Source organism: Rhinolophus sinicus, linkage group LG10 (genome assembly GCF_036562045.2).
Source record: "Rhinolophus sinicus isolate RSC01 linkage group LG10, ASM3656204v1, whole genome shotgun sequence".
In the NCBI taxonomy this organism is placed as follows: Eukaryota; Metazoa; Chordata; class Mammalia; order Chiroptera; family Rhinolophidae; genus Rhinolophus; species Rhinolophus sinicus.
The window spans coordinates 44,110,546-44,125,257 of record NC_133759.1 but is presented as its reverse complement, the minus strand read 5'-3'; the positions used below and the strand labels follow the sequence as shown (position 1 = coordinate 44,125,257).

The window sequence follows — 14,712 nt, the reverse complement described above, 5'->3', positions numbered from 1 at the left end:
AATGTCTCTCCACAGTGTCAAATGTCCCCTGAGGGGCAAACTCTCCCCCCATTGTTTCAAATGGCCTCTGGTCACCTCTGCTTTTCCCACACTCTGCATGGTGACTGCTACCTAAGTAAGTAGAAAATCAAACTATTTATTGAACGAATGCACTTGCCTGGCTTCCTGTCTTGGGTCTCACAGCTCCCTTGCAAACTCCTTTTGCTGCAATTAAAGTAGTAATTACTTCCTGGTGAATTTATAGTAGACTGTGTACTTTACAATGAAACAAGCACTTTTCATTTTAGCATTATTTCTGGCAACTCAGAGATATAAATATCAGATCAATGATAAACTCTATGTTATTTGGCACTGCTTACTCACCATACATCAGATCCTTTGATAGACTCAGTGAGTGGTGCTGCTTTTCATTTCCGAAAGGTGCCACTTGTGGTCTTAGATGAAACGACTATGACAAATTCTTATAGAACCATTTGAAGCTCAGGGAACTTATAAAGAAAATAAATGGCCATTAACGCTTAACTCTAAGTCATAACGAGACTCCACAAGTTATCCAGAAACCCGAGAGCATACCAAACGACTAGAGACATTCTCTGGAAAGCGGACTTCACCAAATCCTGGCACACTCAGAACACGTGGTTTTACCATTGCTGCATCTGCTATCACGTTATTAGAAAGCAGATGTGTTTGGGTTGGGAGGTGGCAGGAAGGTGAACACTGACTCTGAAATGCCAAAGAGAGGCATTAGGAACTCTGAAAGGAACCGGAAACTGCTGGACATTTTGCACAGAGGTCATTTCTGATCAACACCTTCCAACAATTTGTAGCTTATACTCAACTAGTCACAAGACACCTTTTCAAGGACATGGTTTTAAAGAGATATAGAGTCTATTCATTTACAAAATCCATTTATTACATTCTTTTTAAGAGCTGGGAATCAAAGTGCTAAAAATTCGATTTACCCAAGTGAAAAGAAAGACGAACAGTCATCATTTTTATGTGCCATTTCCAAAGACTACGCTCAATATTTTAAAGTTACTGTTTGTGACTTTAAATTAAAATACTAACACCCTACTCCAGTAATGTTTAAGACACAGGTCTACCAAACAACTACCTTAAACTTGGGTAACAACTAGCTCCTAACTGCTGTACCAGGCACGCTGTCATCCAGGAATCAGGGGCTTACACACTCCGAGGGTGGAGTTAGGACATCCTGCCTTTCCAGAAACAAAGAGTCCTTCACTCCTCAATTGCTCCTTGTGGTAGAAAGGTTGAAGAGTCCTTTTCTGAAGTTGATTTCTCCATGGAAGAGGAGAGTGGCTTAAGGACATTCTGAAATCTAGAAACAAAACCAAACAAAACATCTTTGCCAAAAAGTCTGTGTACTCTGCAAAGATGCTGAACATGCAAAGTCAGCATTTTTAGAGAGAACTGTTTTAGAGGCAGGAGGTAAGTGAACAAGTGAGGATGTTTTGTAACTTTTTTTTTTTTTTTCCGGAAAGTTAAAAAAGAATGAAAATCAGTTAAAAATAATATTTAGAATTTAAAATCTAAAATCTTGAATTGCGCATTTAGGAATATGAAATCTATATGGCAACAAAGTCCCATATATTCTGATCACTGCATTGGAAAAGTCAGCCAAAGCCCACACTAATTCCTATTCCGTTTATTTGTCGGCTCGTTCTCAGCACTTTCAGTTGATCTTGGGCGACGATTCTGTCCTGGACTTATTTCTGTGTCTTGAGGATCGTTTCTGGAAAGAATAAGAAGAGGAAATGGCATCTTAGAAAATAATGGTCATTATTATTCTACAGCAGTTTCTAGTTTGCAAGTGTTTCTACAAGTGCTTTCACAGGCATTATTTCATTTAAACCTCCAAATAGCTCTCTAGTCCACTGACAAATCTATTATAATAATTATGATTACTATTATTATTATTTCCACTTTACAACTGAGAAAACAGTGACTCAGCAAACGTCACAGACATAAGTGATAGAGCCAGGAATTGAACTCCTTTCTTCAGAATCAAAATCTAGTAGGTTTATGCTTCTGCTACACAGAAAGCTGCAAAAAAAGGGGGACAGGGGGTGGCGGTGCTTCCATCGCAACAAGACAAAGCCAGATAGTCTAACGAAATTGTTAAGCTGACTTGCCCCTGTCAGAGCTGAGGAGGTAAGGCAATCAAAAAAACAAAATTCCAAAGAAAGATAAGCCCCTCCAAAGAGACGGGCCATGCGAATTCTCTCACTGTTGGCAGAGCACTGGAGAAAGAGGTGCTCTCAACTACCATTTTAAAGAATTTGGAACTATGGGCTAGTATTGCAGCCACTAACACAGGAAAGTTCATACATACTTGCAAGCTTTTTTCTAGGAGCCTCTGTCGAGTGCTCATGAGAAAAATGGGGAGCAGGGCAGGAGACTGGTGGAAAGCAGCTGATTGGGGGCAACGGGTCAGGTACAAAGCCCTGCCTCTTCCCTGGACCTTTCTCTCCTACGAAGCAAAAGCTTTACGTTGCTGAGGGAAGAGCAGGACACTCACTGGCCCATGGGGCTCAGGCAAAGATCCAGTGCCTCTGGAGAGGAGCAGAGGTCAAATCTGTCTGCCTGAAGGAGAAGGACAGGCAATCATTTGCAAGAACACAGTCAAAGAGTCCTTGCTGCTGGGGAAATGTTCAAAACAAAAACCTGTACCTCTGGAGGAGGGGCAGAAAACCCTCTTGGGCTGATGACCTCGCACCAGACGGAGTAGAGGTTACGGGGTGAATAGAGGTTAGGTGGTGAGTAGAAGTTAGGTGGTGAGTAGAGGTTACGTGGTGAGTAGAGGTTAGGTAGCAGCAGTCTGTCTCCATGGGTGGAAGGGAGAGTGCTGAGAAAGCCTCATCCCTGAGACCCAGGCACTGGGCCTGCCTAAAACTGAGGCTGGGCCAAGATAGCAGAAAACCTCCAGCTGGCCTCCACCAGGAGCCCAGCACCAGGGAACAAGCAGGAGCAGTGCACGACTGAGGGAGGTACAGACGTGGAGAAGACACGCTACCTAGAAAATATTAGAAAAGTAGAAAGGATAATAAATGTAAGGACCTGTACTTGGGTCCAGAAATGATTCTCCAGATTCAAGATGGGAAGCCATAGCTGAATGGCAGCAAAGGGATACTAGACACAAAGTGAGACATGGTCAATAAGCAAACAGATTAAACTTAGGATTTTGTGAAGTCAAATAAGCAATACAAAAACAATCAGAGCAATAATCCTGGACGAGTTCTGCACGATAACATTTATTAGATATAGCTCCTGGCACAAGACCTTACAAGGCACAGACAGGCAGACTAGAGCCCATAGAACATGCCTGGGACTTGCAGAACCAGGGAGTTTCCCAGGTTCTTTTGCTTAAGGATCATCCTTCTTTCCATTACAGGCCAGGCTGCTGATGAATAAGAAAACCGTCTAGAGGTAAGTCCACAGGCACACACTGCCTTTAGCCTGCTTGCCTCTCCATCCACAAAAGACTGTACACAGGGAGAGGCCAGGACCATCAGCAATAATTTTTGATTGGCTTTTGCTGCTTGCTGCTCCTAGGTGATTTCTCTTTTCAGAATTTTTCTCATTTAATTTTTAAGGGTTTCTTGGGGTCGCTTTTATTTATCTTTTCTGCTTCATTTTTTTTGGGGGCTCTGCTACTCTGAGGTGCATATATGTTAATAATTACTATATGCTCTTGATGGATTATCATTTAAACATTATAAAATATCTTTCTTTGCCTTTATACTTTTTTGTCTTAAAGTCTATTTTGTCTGGTATTATAGAGCCACACCAGCTCTCTTTTGGTTATTGTTTGCATGGTATATCTTTTTCTATCGTTTTACTTTCAACTTATTTGTGTCTTTGAGTCTAAAGTGCATCTCTTGTAGACAGCGTATCGCTGAATTAATGTCTTTTTAAAAATCTATTCTGCCAATCTCTGCCTTTTAATCAAGTGTTTAATCCATTTATACTTAATGTATTTATTGATGAGGCAGGACTTATGTGTGTCACTTTGCCATTTGTTTTCTATACAGCTTATGTCTTTTTTTTGTTCTTCCATTCATCACTTTTTTTGGTATTAAATATTTTCTAGTGTACCAATTTAAACCCACTGTCACTTCTTTTACTATATTTTAAATTTTATTTTATTAATGGATGCCTTGGGGATTATAATTAATGTATTATCTATAACACTCTAGCTCAGATTAACACCAACTTAATTTCAGTAGTATACAAAAACATTGCTCCTAAATAGCTTTGTTCCTTTCTCCTTCCTTTCTGCTAATACTGTCCCACAAATTATATCTTTATGCATTGTATGATTATCAACACAGATTTATAATTATTGCTTGGTGCAGCTGTCTTTTAAATCAGATGAGGGGAAAAGTTACAAAAAAATGCATCTATGCTGTCTTTTGTATTTACCTATACTTTTACATTTATCTTTACTGGTGCTCTTTATTTCTTTATGTGGATTCAAGTTACTGTCTACTGTTCTTTCATTTCAGCCTTAACAACTCCCTTTAGTATAGTATTTTTTAAAGACCAATTCTCTCCATTTTTTTTCCTCTGGGAAGGTCTAATTTCTCCTTCATTTTTGAAATACAGCCTGCCAAATATAGAATTCTTGACAGTATTTTTTCTTTTAGCACTTTGAAATGTCATCCCACTGCCTCTGGCTGGCCTCCAGAGTTTCTGATGAGAAATCACCAGAACCTTTGTAAGTGAGGAGTTACTTGTCTCATGCTTCTTTCAAAATTTTCTCTGTCTTTGGCAAGAGTCCACTGAGCACTTTACGTATGCCTCATCAAATTTAGGAAGTTTTCAGCCATTATTTCTTGACATTTTCTTTTTACCCCTTTCTCTTTCTTATCTCCTAATGGGGCTTCACTGTGCATATGCTGTATGCTTGTTGGTATCCCACCGGTCTGAGGCTGTTCATTATTCCTCATCCTTTTTTCTTTCTGTTCCTCAGGCTAAATAATCTCAATTGATCTATCTTAAAATTTGCTAATTCTTTCTTCCACCTACCCAATCTGCTGTTGAGACCCTTAGTGAATTCTTCATTTCAGCTGTTATGCCTTTCAATTCCAGAATTTGTGTTTTTTTTAAATCATTTATATCAGTATTTTTTTATCAGTATTCTCTATTTTGTGAGACACTGTTCTCATACTTTAGTTCTTTAGACATGGTTTCCTTTAGTTTTTTCAACATATTTAAAACAGCTGATTTAAAGGTTTGTCTGGTAGTCCAATGTCTGAGTTTCCTCTGGGACATTTTTATTGATTTTTTCTCCCTATATATGTGCCATAGGATCTTGGGATCTTGTTTCTTTGTAAGTCTCATAATTTTTGTTGAAAACTGGACATCTGTAAGAATATACAGTGGTAACTCTGCCAATTAGATTTTCCTACTTCTCCAGGGTTAGTTGATGCTGTTGTTAGTGACTTTCTCAATTAACTCTGTAAATATGCATTCGTTGTTGTGTGTTGCCAGTGAAGCGTCTGCTTGTTTAGCTTAGTGATCAGCGAATGACTGGACATAAGTTTCCTTAATCACCTGGAACCAACATAACACAAGACACCTTGCAAAACCAGTTTTTGCCATGGGGCTCTGTGTGTGTGTTGGGGCATGCATTCAACATTGACAATTCTGTCCCAGACAGACCTAGATACCTGGCTGAAGACAGCACAACTGTGGCTTAGAACTAGTGCTATTGGTAGAACAATGAGCTGGTGGCCAGTGTGCATTGTAGGACCAGACACTGGGGAAGCTACACCTCTGCAGGCGCCTAGCCTGTGATCTAACTGCAACAAAGAGACAAAACCCCTTCCTCTTGCAATGTTTATCCAGTGCCCTCTAGTAATAAAACTTAACATCAAGCGAGCTGGCAAAGAGTGATATTTTAATTCAATTTTCACAGAGAAGGCAAAAAGTGTGAATTTGGAGCTGAGAGGCAACAAACTGGTAACTGGCCCTGGAGCTCTGAACCTTCATATAAGATGTCGCATTATCCTGTTGGAAAGATCACACGGAGAGACCATGTAGAGAAGCCACATGGAGAAGAAGAGGCTCCCTGGTTACATGGAAAAAGAGCGAAGTCCACACAGCTCAGCTGAACAGAGCCCTCAGCTACCCTGCCAGCTGTCTGCATGCCACGTAAATGACCACCGCAGTCTGAGGCCAGCTCAGACGGAAGAATCATAAGCAAATAAGCTCCTAAGATTTAGGGTGATTTGTTACATAGCAATTAAACTAAATAGAAAATGTTTGTGTTTGCTTTCTGTTTTGGTTATCTTGCTACGTGACAAACCATTCTCAAACGTAAGAGGCATAAAACAATACAATCGCTTATTTGGTCATGATTCGAGATCTGGGCAGCAGGGCTTGAAAGAGGCCGCCTAACTGGGTGTGGAGGATCCACTTTCAAGAAGGCTCCCTCACATGACTGAAGTCTGGTGCTGGCTACTGGCTGGGAGCTCAGTGACAGGAGGGAGGGCTGAGCCCCTGGTGCTCCTCCAGTTGGCCTCTTCCCATGCCTGGATTGGGCTTCTCACGGCAGAGGGGCTGGTTCCAAGAGGACCATCGCACGAGTGAGTGTCAAAAGGACAAGGCCCACTGAGCACACGCTCATCAAGCTTCTCCTCACATGGCCAAGCCCAGAATCAGTGTGGCCTCACACTACCGGGAGGAATGGTTCAGAGGGGCCACACCAAAGGAACCAAAGGAACCCAGGTGTATTCAGCTGTCAAACTTCACCAAGCAGTATACCTAACATTTGTCCACTTTAATGTGTATATATTAAACTTCAATAAAGTTACGTCCCCAAAGTAGCCAAATTATTAATAGTCCTCCATTAGCAAACATGACAGACTCAAAAGAGAATGCAACGACTTCTCATGGGGTGAAGAGGAAATGCAGATTATCAGTAGGGAAAGCAATTCTTCTTTTTCTGGTAAAAAATATTAGAGCTAGCTATTCCCTAAAATTTTCTTTCTAAGGCACTATGAGATAAGAGTTAAAAAGATTTCTCAGTGACAATCCTTATCCATTCACAGGCTCTTAAAGCTATGGATGCTGTGTCACCAATGCCAAGAACTACTAGTGCGCACATTCAGATGCCATAAGCATTGGCTAACATATTCCTTCACTCAAGATGCTTGCTGAGTGCCCACTGTGGGCTCCCCATGCACTGTGCTACGTGCCAGGAGTAAAGGCCCAGTGAACATACTCTGGAAATGGAGTCGGGTACTAAGTGCAGAGCGCTGCAGAAGCAGAGTCAGGGCCTTCTGAATGGAGCTGTGAAGAAGGAATGACAAGCCCTATCCGGATGAAGAAAGGGGAAAGGGCAATCTGGACAGAAGCAGCAGCAGGAGCAGAGGCACAGAGACAAGGCGTCATGACTCTCTGAGGCGACTGTGAGTAGTTCAGCTTGGCTGAAACAGGGGTGGGTGGGGAGGGGAAAGGAACAAATGAAATTCCACGAGCCAACAGGTAGACGGGGCCACAATGGACCACTGGGACGCTGGGGAAGCCCTGAAGAACTTTGAAGTAGGACAGAGGGAACACAGTGTGCTCCAGATTTCACCGGCAGAGTAAACCGTGATGACTAGAGGCAAAGAGACGGACGGTCGTTGTGAAGACCTGGGGAGGAGCAAAGGGCTGGCAGCAGGCCGTGGCACACAGGGACTGACGGGCATTATAGAGGAAGCCTGTGTAGTGCTACGCCACGTGGGGACCCCGGGCAGCATCGGCAACACCTGGGAGCATGGGGAAAATGCCAACTATTAGGTCCCACTCCGATCCACTGAATCCAAACCTCAGACTTGTGCAGAGCCCACTGATCCGTTTTATCCTGTCCTCCAGCTGATGCTGAGAACGCTGAAGTCTGAGGCCACTTACCTACCAGACTTGCAATCTACTGCACAAGAGAGGTAAGGGAGAGTGACAAGCTGAAAATAATCCCTAAGTGTCTGGCCTGAACAGTGGGGCAGACCGTGATCCTCCCGTTCATCACTGAAAGAGGGGACAGTGGGAGAGGATGTCTGGATGGAAGGGACCAGACTCTCTGAGGCTGATATATTTTCCCCACATTTTATGTATACGGAAACACAATCTGGAAACAGGAAAGGACAGACCAAGACCAATTCCCTTAGTTTTCATTCTGTTGAATGTAAATATAGCTGTAGCTCAAAATGGTACGATGAACCAATATTTATGGACATAAGAACACAAGAGCAGTCTGTAGAAAATAAGTTTTGTTTTTTTTCCGCCGCTTATGAAATTACTGCTTTATATGGAGCACCGTTTTGCTAACAGAACCTCTCAAACATTTATGGAATTAGGAGAATGTGTTGAAACTGAAATAGTATGTTCTAGGACTAACATCTCAAATATGCCACTGTGGTACTACAAAATATGCCTATAAGCATAAGACAGGTATTTGTAAAACTACCACATTTTGTTGAAAAGTAAAGCTATGGAGGCTTTTCCTGATTCCGACTCTAAAGCAACATTATGGCAGAAGCTTGTTTTAACTAGTGGGCACTCTGCTGAAATCAAGAGGCCTATGTTCTGATCCTGGCAGTGAGCTCACTAACTAGCTGAGGACCTTGACCTAGTCAATTTACCTCTCTGAGCTCAGCTTTCTTTTCTACAAAAATGAAGGGATTGGACTAGATGACCTCTTACATTCTTCCAGCTTTAACATTCATTATCTCTGAGGATCAAATGATGGGTTTTGTTTTCTAAGTGCTTTCTTATAACAATGACTTTAAGAGGTCATCATTATCAAGAATGGGCTTGGGCTCAGGAATTCTGGACCACAGCTTTTCATGGCCATTAGTGTCAGGGTTTTAATTCAGCATGGACAAGGCGATTCCTGTTACAAGAGGACATAGTTAGCTAAGGAGTAACCTCCTCTCCCAGAATTCAAAGCTCAATAACGCTTAGGTGAGAGTAATGCAGCCAAAATCTTAAACTTTCATAAAACATTAGCTTGAGCCACCATTTAGCCTGATACACCTACTCATAATGCTGTCCCTGGATATACCACACTTTTCCATTCGCCCAGCAATTCAGCTATGAAACTACAAAATGTCAATAGCACAGTAAACTTCTCCTTTGGAAAGATAGTATAGCTTAATGGTTCAAAGTGCTGACTTTTGACACATTAGGCTAGAATCTCAGCTCCCTCTCTCATCACTTATTGCTAAGTGACGTTGGGCTGGAGATTTACCCCTTTCAGCTTCAGTTTCCTCATTATATAACAGGAATAACAGTACCTCATAGTGTTGTTTTGCTATTTAAATGAGATCACATATGTAAAGTATTTACTGAGGTGGGATTGTATTGACACTGGGGTTACAATATTGAACCCACAGACCAGTAGGGGAGATGGACAAATAGTCACATGAATGTGCTGGAAAGGACGTGGTCCAGAAGGCAGGGTCAGAGAAGACTTCTATGAGAAGCAGGCCTGGAATTTAGATCTGAAGTGTGAGTATGGGTAACCTAGGGAACAAAGATGAGAAGATCACTCTGGGTAGAAGGACAAGCCTGTTCAAAGGCCCTTTGGTGGGAGGGAGCTTGGCATGAAGGCAGGACCTAAAAAGTTTGTAGCAATGGAGCAGAGAGAATGCATAGGTGTGTGATAAGACATGAGTCTGGAGAAGACCAGATCATGCAGTCATTTTAGGAATGTAAAGAGTCCCTTCTCAACCCTAAAAGGTATAAAAAGCCACTGACAATTTTTAAAGTGGAGAGATGAGTAACAGTGATCATTTATTCATTTTGAAAAGGTCACTCTAGCTGCAGTATGTAGATCAGGTTATAAAGAAGTCAGAGGAAATGAGGATAGACAAATTAAGACATAATCTATTGCTCAATCAAGACACAATGGTTGAATGAATTAAGATGATGAGAGGGGTAGAAATAAACTGATGAATTCCAGAGATATTAAAGAAATAAAATCTGTAAGACTGGTCATAGACTAGATATTCATTCAGGCAACAGAGAACAAGATGTCCAAAATGATAGTTATTTGTGGCTTAAGAAATGGACTGAAAAGGAACACCAGAAAAGGATCATGTTTTTATTTTCTTTACCTTTTTTTTTTATAATATTCCTATTTGTCCCCTTCTTTTTATTTTTTTAATTGGGGAAGGGGAACAGGACTTCACTGGGGAACAGTGTGTACTTCCAGGCCTTTTTTTCCCCCAACTCAAGTTGTTATCCTTTCAGTCTTAGTTGTGGAGGGCACAGCTCAGCTCCAGGTCCAGTTGCCGTTTCTAGTTGCAGGGGGCGCAGCCCACCATCCCTTGCAGGAGTTGAACCGGCAACCTTGTGGTTGAGAGCTCACTGGCCCATGTGGGAATCGAACCGGCAGCCTTCGGAGTTAGGAGCATGGAGCTCTAACCACCTGAGCCACCGGGCCGGCCTGGATCATGTTTTTATTTTGTTTTAAAAACATTTTGGGGGGATGGTAGAGAGTAGATAAGGTCAAGTGTTCAGCTTTAGACATATTAATTTTGAGGTGTCTTAATATCTAAGAAGGGACATCAAATAGGTAGCTAATGTATGCATCTGGAGCGCAGAGATGAATTTATTATGAGATAAATTTAATCTTGACCCACATCAACAATTAATGAGCTGGTTGAGCAAGAGGAAAACCAGGGTACTGTGTCTCATAAGCCAAAGAAGAGAGGCTTTTAAGAAAGGTGAAGAAGTCAATAGTATCTAATGTGGCTAGGAACTCAAGGCAGATGAGTTCTAAAAAAACGTCTTTTGCATTTAGCAACATGGAGGTCCTTAATGACTTGAGTAAAAGCTATTTCAGAATGATGGGACTGGCTAAATATGCTGAAGAGCATGTTAGTGGGAGATGCGGAAATGGAAATTGCAAGTAGAGATCATCAATTAAGAAAGGAAGGAGAGATACAATAGTAGCTGCAGGGCGAGACTGTGTGAGATAAGATTGAGACAGGTGTGGTTTTTTTTGTCTGTTAGTGGCTTGGTTGGTTGATTTTAAGATGGGAAAGATTTGAGCATACTGAAAACCCAATGAGAAAGATACAGTTGAGAGGGAGAGGTTTCCTACATGAGAGAGAAGGAACGGAGCAAAGTTCCTGACAAGAGAGCAGGAAAAAGGTAGGAGGAATTAGCATCCGACAGGACACAGGATATCTCTTTATTATAAAAGGAGGAAATGAGGATCAAACACGTACAAATACAGACAGATTTATATGTCTGGAAAGAGGATTCCTATATAATGGCTTCTATTTTCCCTGTAAGGGAAAAGAGGTCTTCAGCTAATGGTGAAGCCACTGAAAAAAGCTCAGGTTTCAAATAATCCTTGTGAAGAACAGGACAAAGAAATGATCACAGAAACATTAAAACTGCTAGGAAGTTTTGAGGGCCCTTTTGAGGTATGTGATCATGAAATTACAGTGGAGCAAACTGCCCTGTCGTACTCCCGATCGCTCCTGTAGGTAGAGATTAATGGAAACGTATTATTTTTTGGCACTGTTTCTTTCCTCCCTACCTACCAGTGGGACCTGGAATATGTTCTCCCCCCACAACATGCTCATTTCCCAGACTGATTCACAAGTGGTACCGAAGGAGTGAAATTGCATTTATTCTACACTAAACATGTCTTATGACTGGAAACATCTAGAAAAATATTAGAAATTTTCTAAAGACTCAAGCCAGTGCTTAAGGCCAAACTATTAACCAACCAGTGGAACACTTTGTCTTTAGAAAAACAACTCTGACAAGTGATCAGTTATTACACAGCAATTGCCATTTCTAAGCAGAAATATATAGAAACAAGTAGTGAACTGGAAATGTTTACCTTGAAGTGTGTGAATTATTCTTAAATCAGAAAGCACAAATATTCTTGTGTTTGAAAATCAACTGTATAGAATTATAATTTCTCAGGTCAAAGTACATGCTTATTTTTGGATTATGAAAACTCACTTATGTGATGCTTCCCAGGCTTCCTCTTCTTCTAGAAGATCTCTTATGATGTCTGAACTGGAACTAAAAAGATAGACATCAATATTGCCGGGCAATAAAAAGATTGTACAGTTTCACTTATATACAATTCTAGAAAAGGCAAACTAATCTACAGTGACAGAAAGCAATCCAGCAGACCACTGTTTACCCGTGAGCAGGAAGGGATGGGCAAGGAGGGATTATAAAGGGGCCCAAGGAAATGTTGGGAGCAATGGATAGGTTCATTATCTTGATTGTGGGGATGGTTTCATAGCTGTATGCATATGTCAAAGCTCATCCAATTGTGTACTTTAAATATTTGCACTTTATTATACATCAATATCAATAACGGTATTTTTAAAAGCTTAATAAATTAGCAATAATGATGAAAAAAACCACAAAAGCTTAAATAAATCCCTCCACACGAAACCTGGCTTCAAATGGAATACAGTCATGAGACTTTTCAATTTCCCATGGCAACCAAAGATCAAATCGTGTTTTAAAAACTGCATTCTAGCAATGAGATTCACAAGAGATATTAAGTTCCTAAGTGGCTTTTAGCCCCTCAGTAAGCAAAGTAAGTAAAATTTAATTAATTTGAACTGTGCTAATAATGGAAATTGTTATAATGCAACCTGGCTTAAAGTGTATTGTAGTTTTGGCCTATCTGTGCAAAGTAAATAAAATTACAGAGGGCATATATTATTTCTTTTAAAAAAAATTGTTTTAAGGTTTCAGCATCTTGTTCTTACCCCAATAAATTCCTACCAAATAAATATTTATTTAAAGGATATGTACATCATTATAAAAAAAGAATTTCTTTAGATATCCCAGAAACAGAATGCCATGGGCCCTGGATCGAAAAGCAGCCACTTCCCCAGGGTAAGAGAAGGCTAAAACAAAGGGATCATTCTCAAGTGAGAAACAACAGGTTTGGAAATGTTAGTGCCAATCATATTTCTAATGATACTCTAGTAGATAAAGAGTTTAAAAATGATGAAGATTTAAAGTGCCAGTGAATAATGCTCAACCACTTCTGACAAATCACTGTGAAGCAATGTTTGCCTATGATGCCTGAACAAAGGCAATAAAACAGTCAATAAATAGACTTCTGTACCAAATGTTTTACTCAAGGGATTTCTGCCCAAATTCCTGAAACCATCCAGGGCTCTCCGCGGGAGCCCCTGTGTAGTGGCCTATGTGTGGGGATTCGGGTCACACCACAAGCGCAGTGACCCTCTACTACAGCTAGCACAATGGTTCTCAGCTCTTCAGGATACGGATCCTAGCAATGCTTTTAGTATTTGTGGCATGAGAAAATACATAAGAATTATGGAACATCATAAATTCAGTAGTACTTTTCGTTTCTGTGCTATTAATTACAGCGGCACATGCCCACTTTTTTAAAACAGCAGTACATGCATTTGTGAGACACTCTTTATTATGTCTATAGATAATTCTTGCTGTGCACGCGCTCCTGCAGACCCACTGCAATCATTCCCTTGGGTCCCTGGGCTGCTAACCATTGATCTAACCTGTCAGAGTACCTAAGCATCTACAACTCTTTTATACCGAGGGTGGCCCACTGCTCAAATGCAAGTTCCGCTGAAAATAACAACACATTAATTTATCATCAGTCATTGTCACCTTAGTGTAAATCGGCTTATAACATGCTTTCCAATTAAACGGCTAGCTAATGTAGTTTTTATTAGGAGGGAAGAGGGAAAAACAGGAGGCCTTAAGGAAAGCCAAGGCAGATTTTACTGACTTTATTGTTTTCCTAAGAGACAGACCCACACAACCACTTGCTAGGGAGGCACAGATCCACTGCCACCCCTATCCCCACAGAAGTGGTCTAAACCTTTCTGATCCCAACCTCTGATAGTCCTTACTTTGGTGACAATTACTCCAACTTTATAAAGAAAACTGAAGCTCTTTCAATGCAACCATTTCATTCCTCTCTCAACTCCAAGTTCTACTGATCCCTCATCAACTCTTCTTTATTTTGATAGAGGTACAGGAGTGTTTCCCAAGTTTTTTTCATTATTGCCCCCACCCCCACAAGCCTTTTTAGACACTTTTTCCTAAGTACTCCTCCATGAAATTTTAATACCACAAATATAACATATATCTGTTTACGTATTGTATATATAGACCTCTGCTTTATACATAAAAAAAAAATAAGATATTTCAGCCATCCCTGACCCCAAGAACCAATTTTTAACCCCAAGGGGTCAAAATTGCTCCTGTTGAGAACCCATTGAGTTAGGAGAATTGGGATTGGGGGTGGTCATGTGGCTCTGGGTTCTAGTAGGTGTCACATAGTTAGAGAAATAAAGTCAACTTCTTGCCGATACCCCCAAGCACGTGCATTTTTTTTTTTTTTTATAAACAGGAAGGTTACAAAGCATCCCTTCTATTCCAGCTAAGTAAGCAGAATGGCCAAACCTGTTAACTAACTTAGTAATCTGTGATCAATTTACCTGGGGGCTTTCAAATCATCAGTACAAATCACTGGTTTGTTAAAGAAAAATATTTGCGGTACATTAATGACATAAATCTAAGAGGTTTTTGCTATGCTACCTCAGTGAAAACAGATGGTAGAGGAGGTTGACAAAAAACACTTCTCGAAAGTTGCCTGCAATTGACCAACCAGGCTACATAGTTTCACGATTGCCTCAATTCTTCTTACCCTTCCTT

General features: G+C 40.8%; 1 protein-coding gene across 5 annotated transcripts in view; it reads right to left on the bottom strand.

Moving 5' to 3' along the window:
• Positions 1-1,479: 1,479 nt before the first annotated feature.
• Positions 1,480-14,712, bottom strand: part of RAD18 (RAD18 E3 ubiquitin protein ligase) — a 104,162-nt gene continuing 90,929 nt past the window's right edge. For 3 of the 5 annotated variants that reach the window (XM_019748235.2, XM_074313051.1, XM_019748238.2), the window contains 2 exons: positions 11,995-12,057; positions 1,518-1,753 (listed from right to left, as the gene is read on the bottom strand). In XM_019748235.2, the coding sequence (XP_019603794.1) occupies positions 1,651-1,753; positions 11,995-12,057 (166 nt within the window). In that variant the 3' untranslated portion in view covers positions 1,518-1,650. Of the gene's footprint in view, positions 1,754-11,994; positions 12,058-14,712 lie in introns of all 5 variants that reach the window. The other 2 variants (XM_019748236.2, XM_019748237.2) reach the window with 2 other exon arrangements.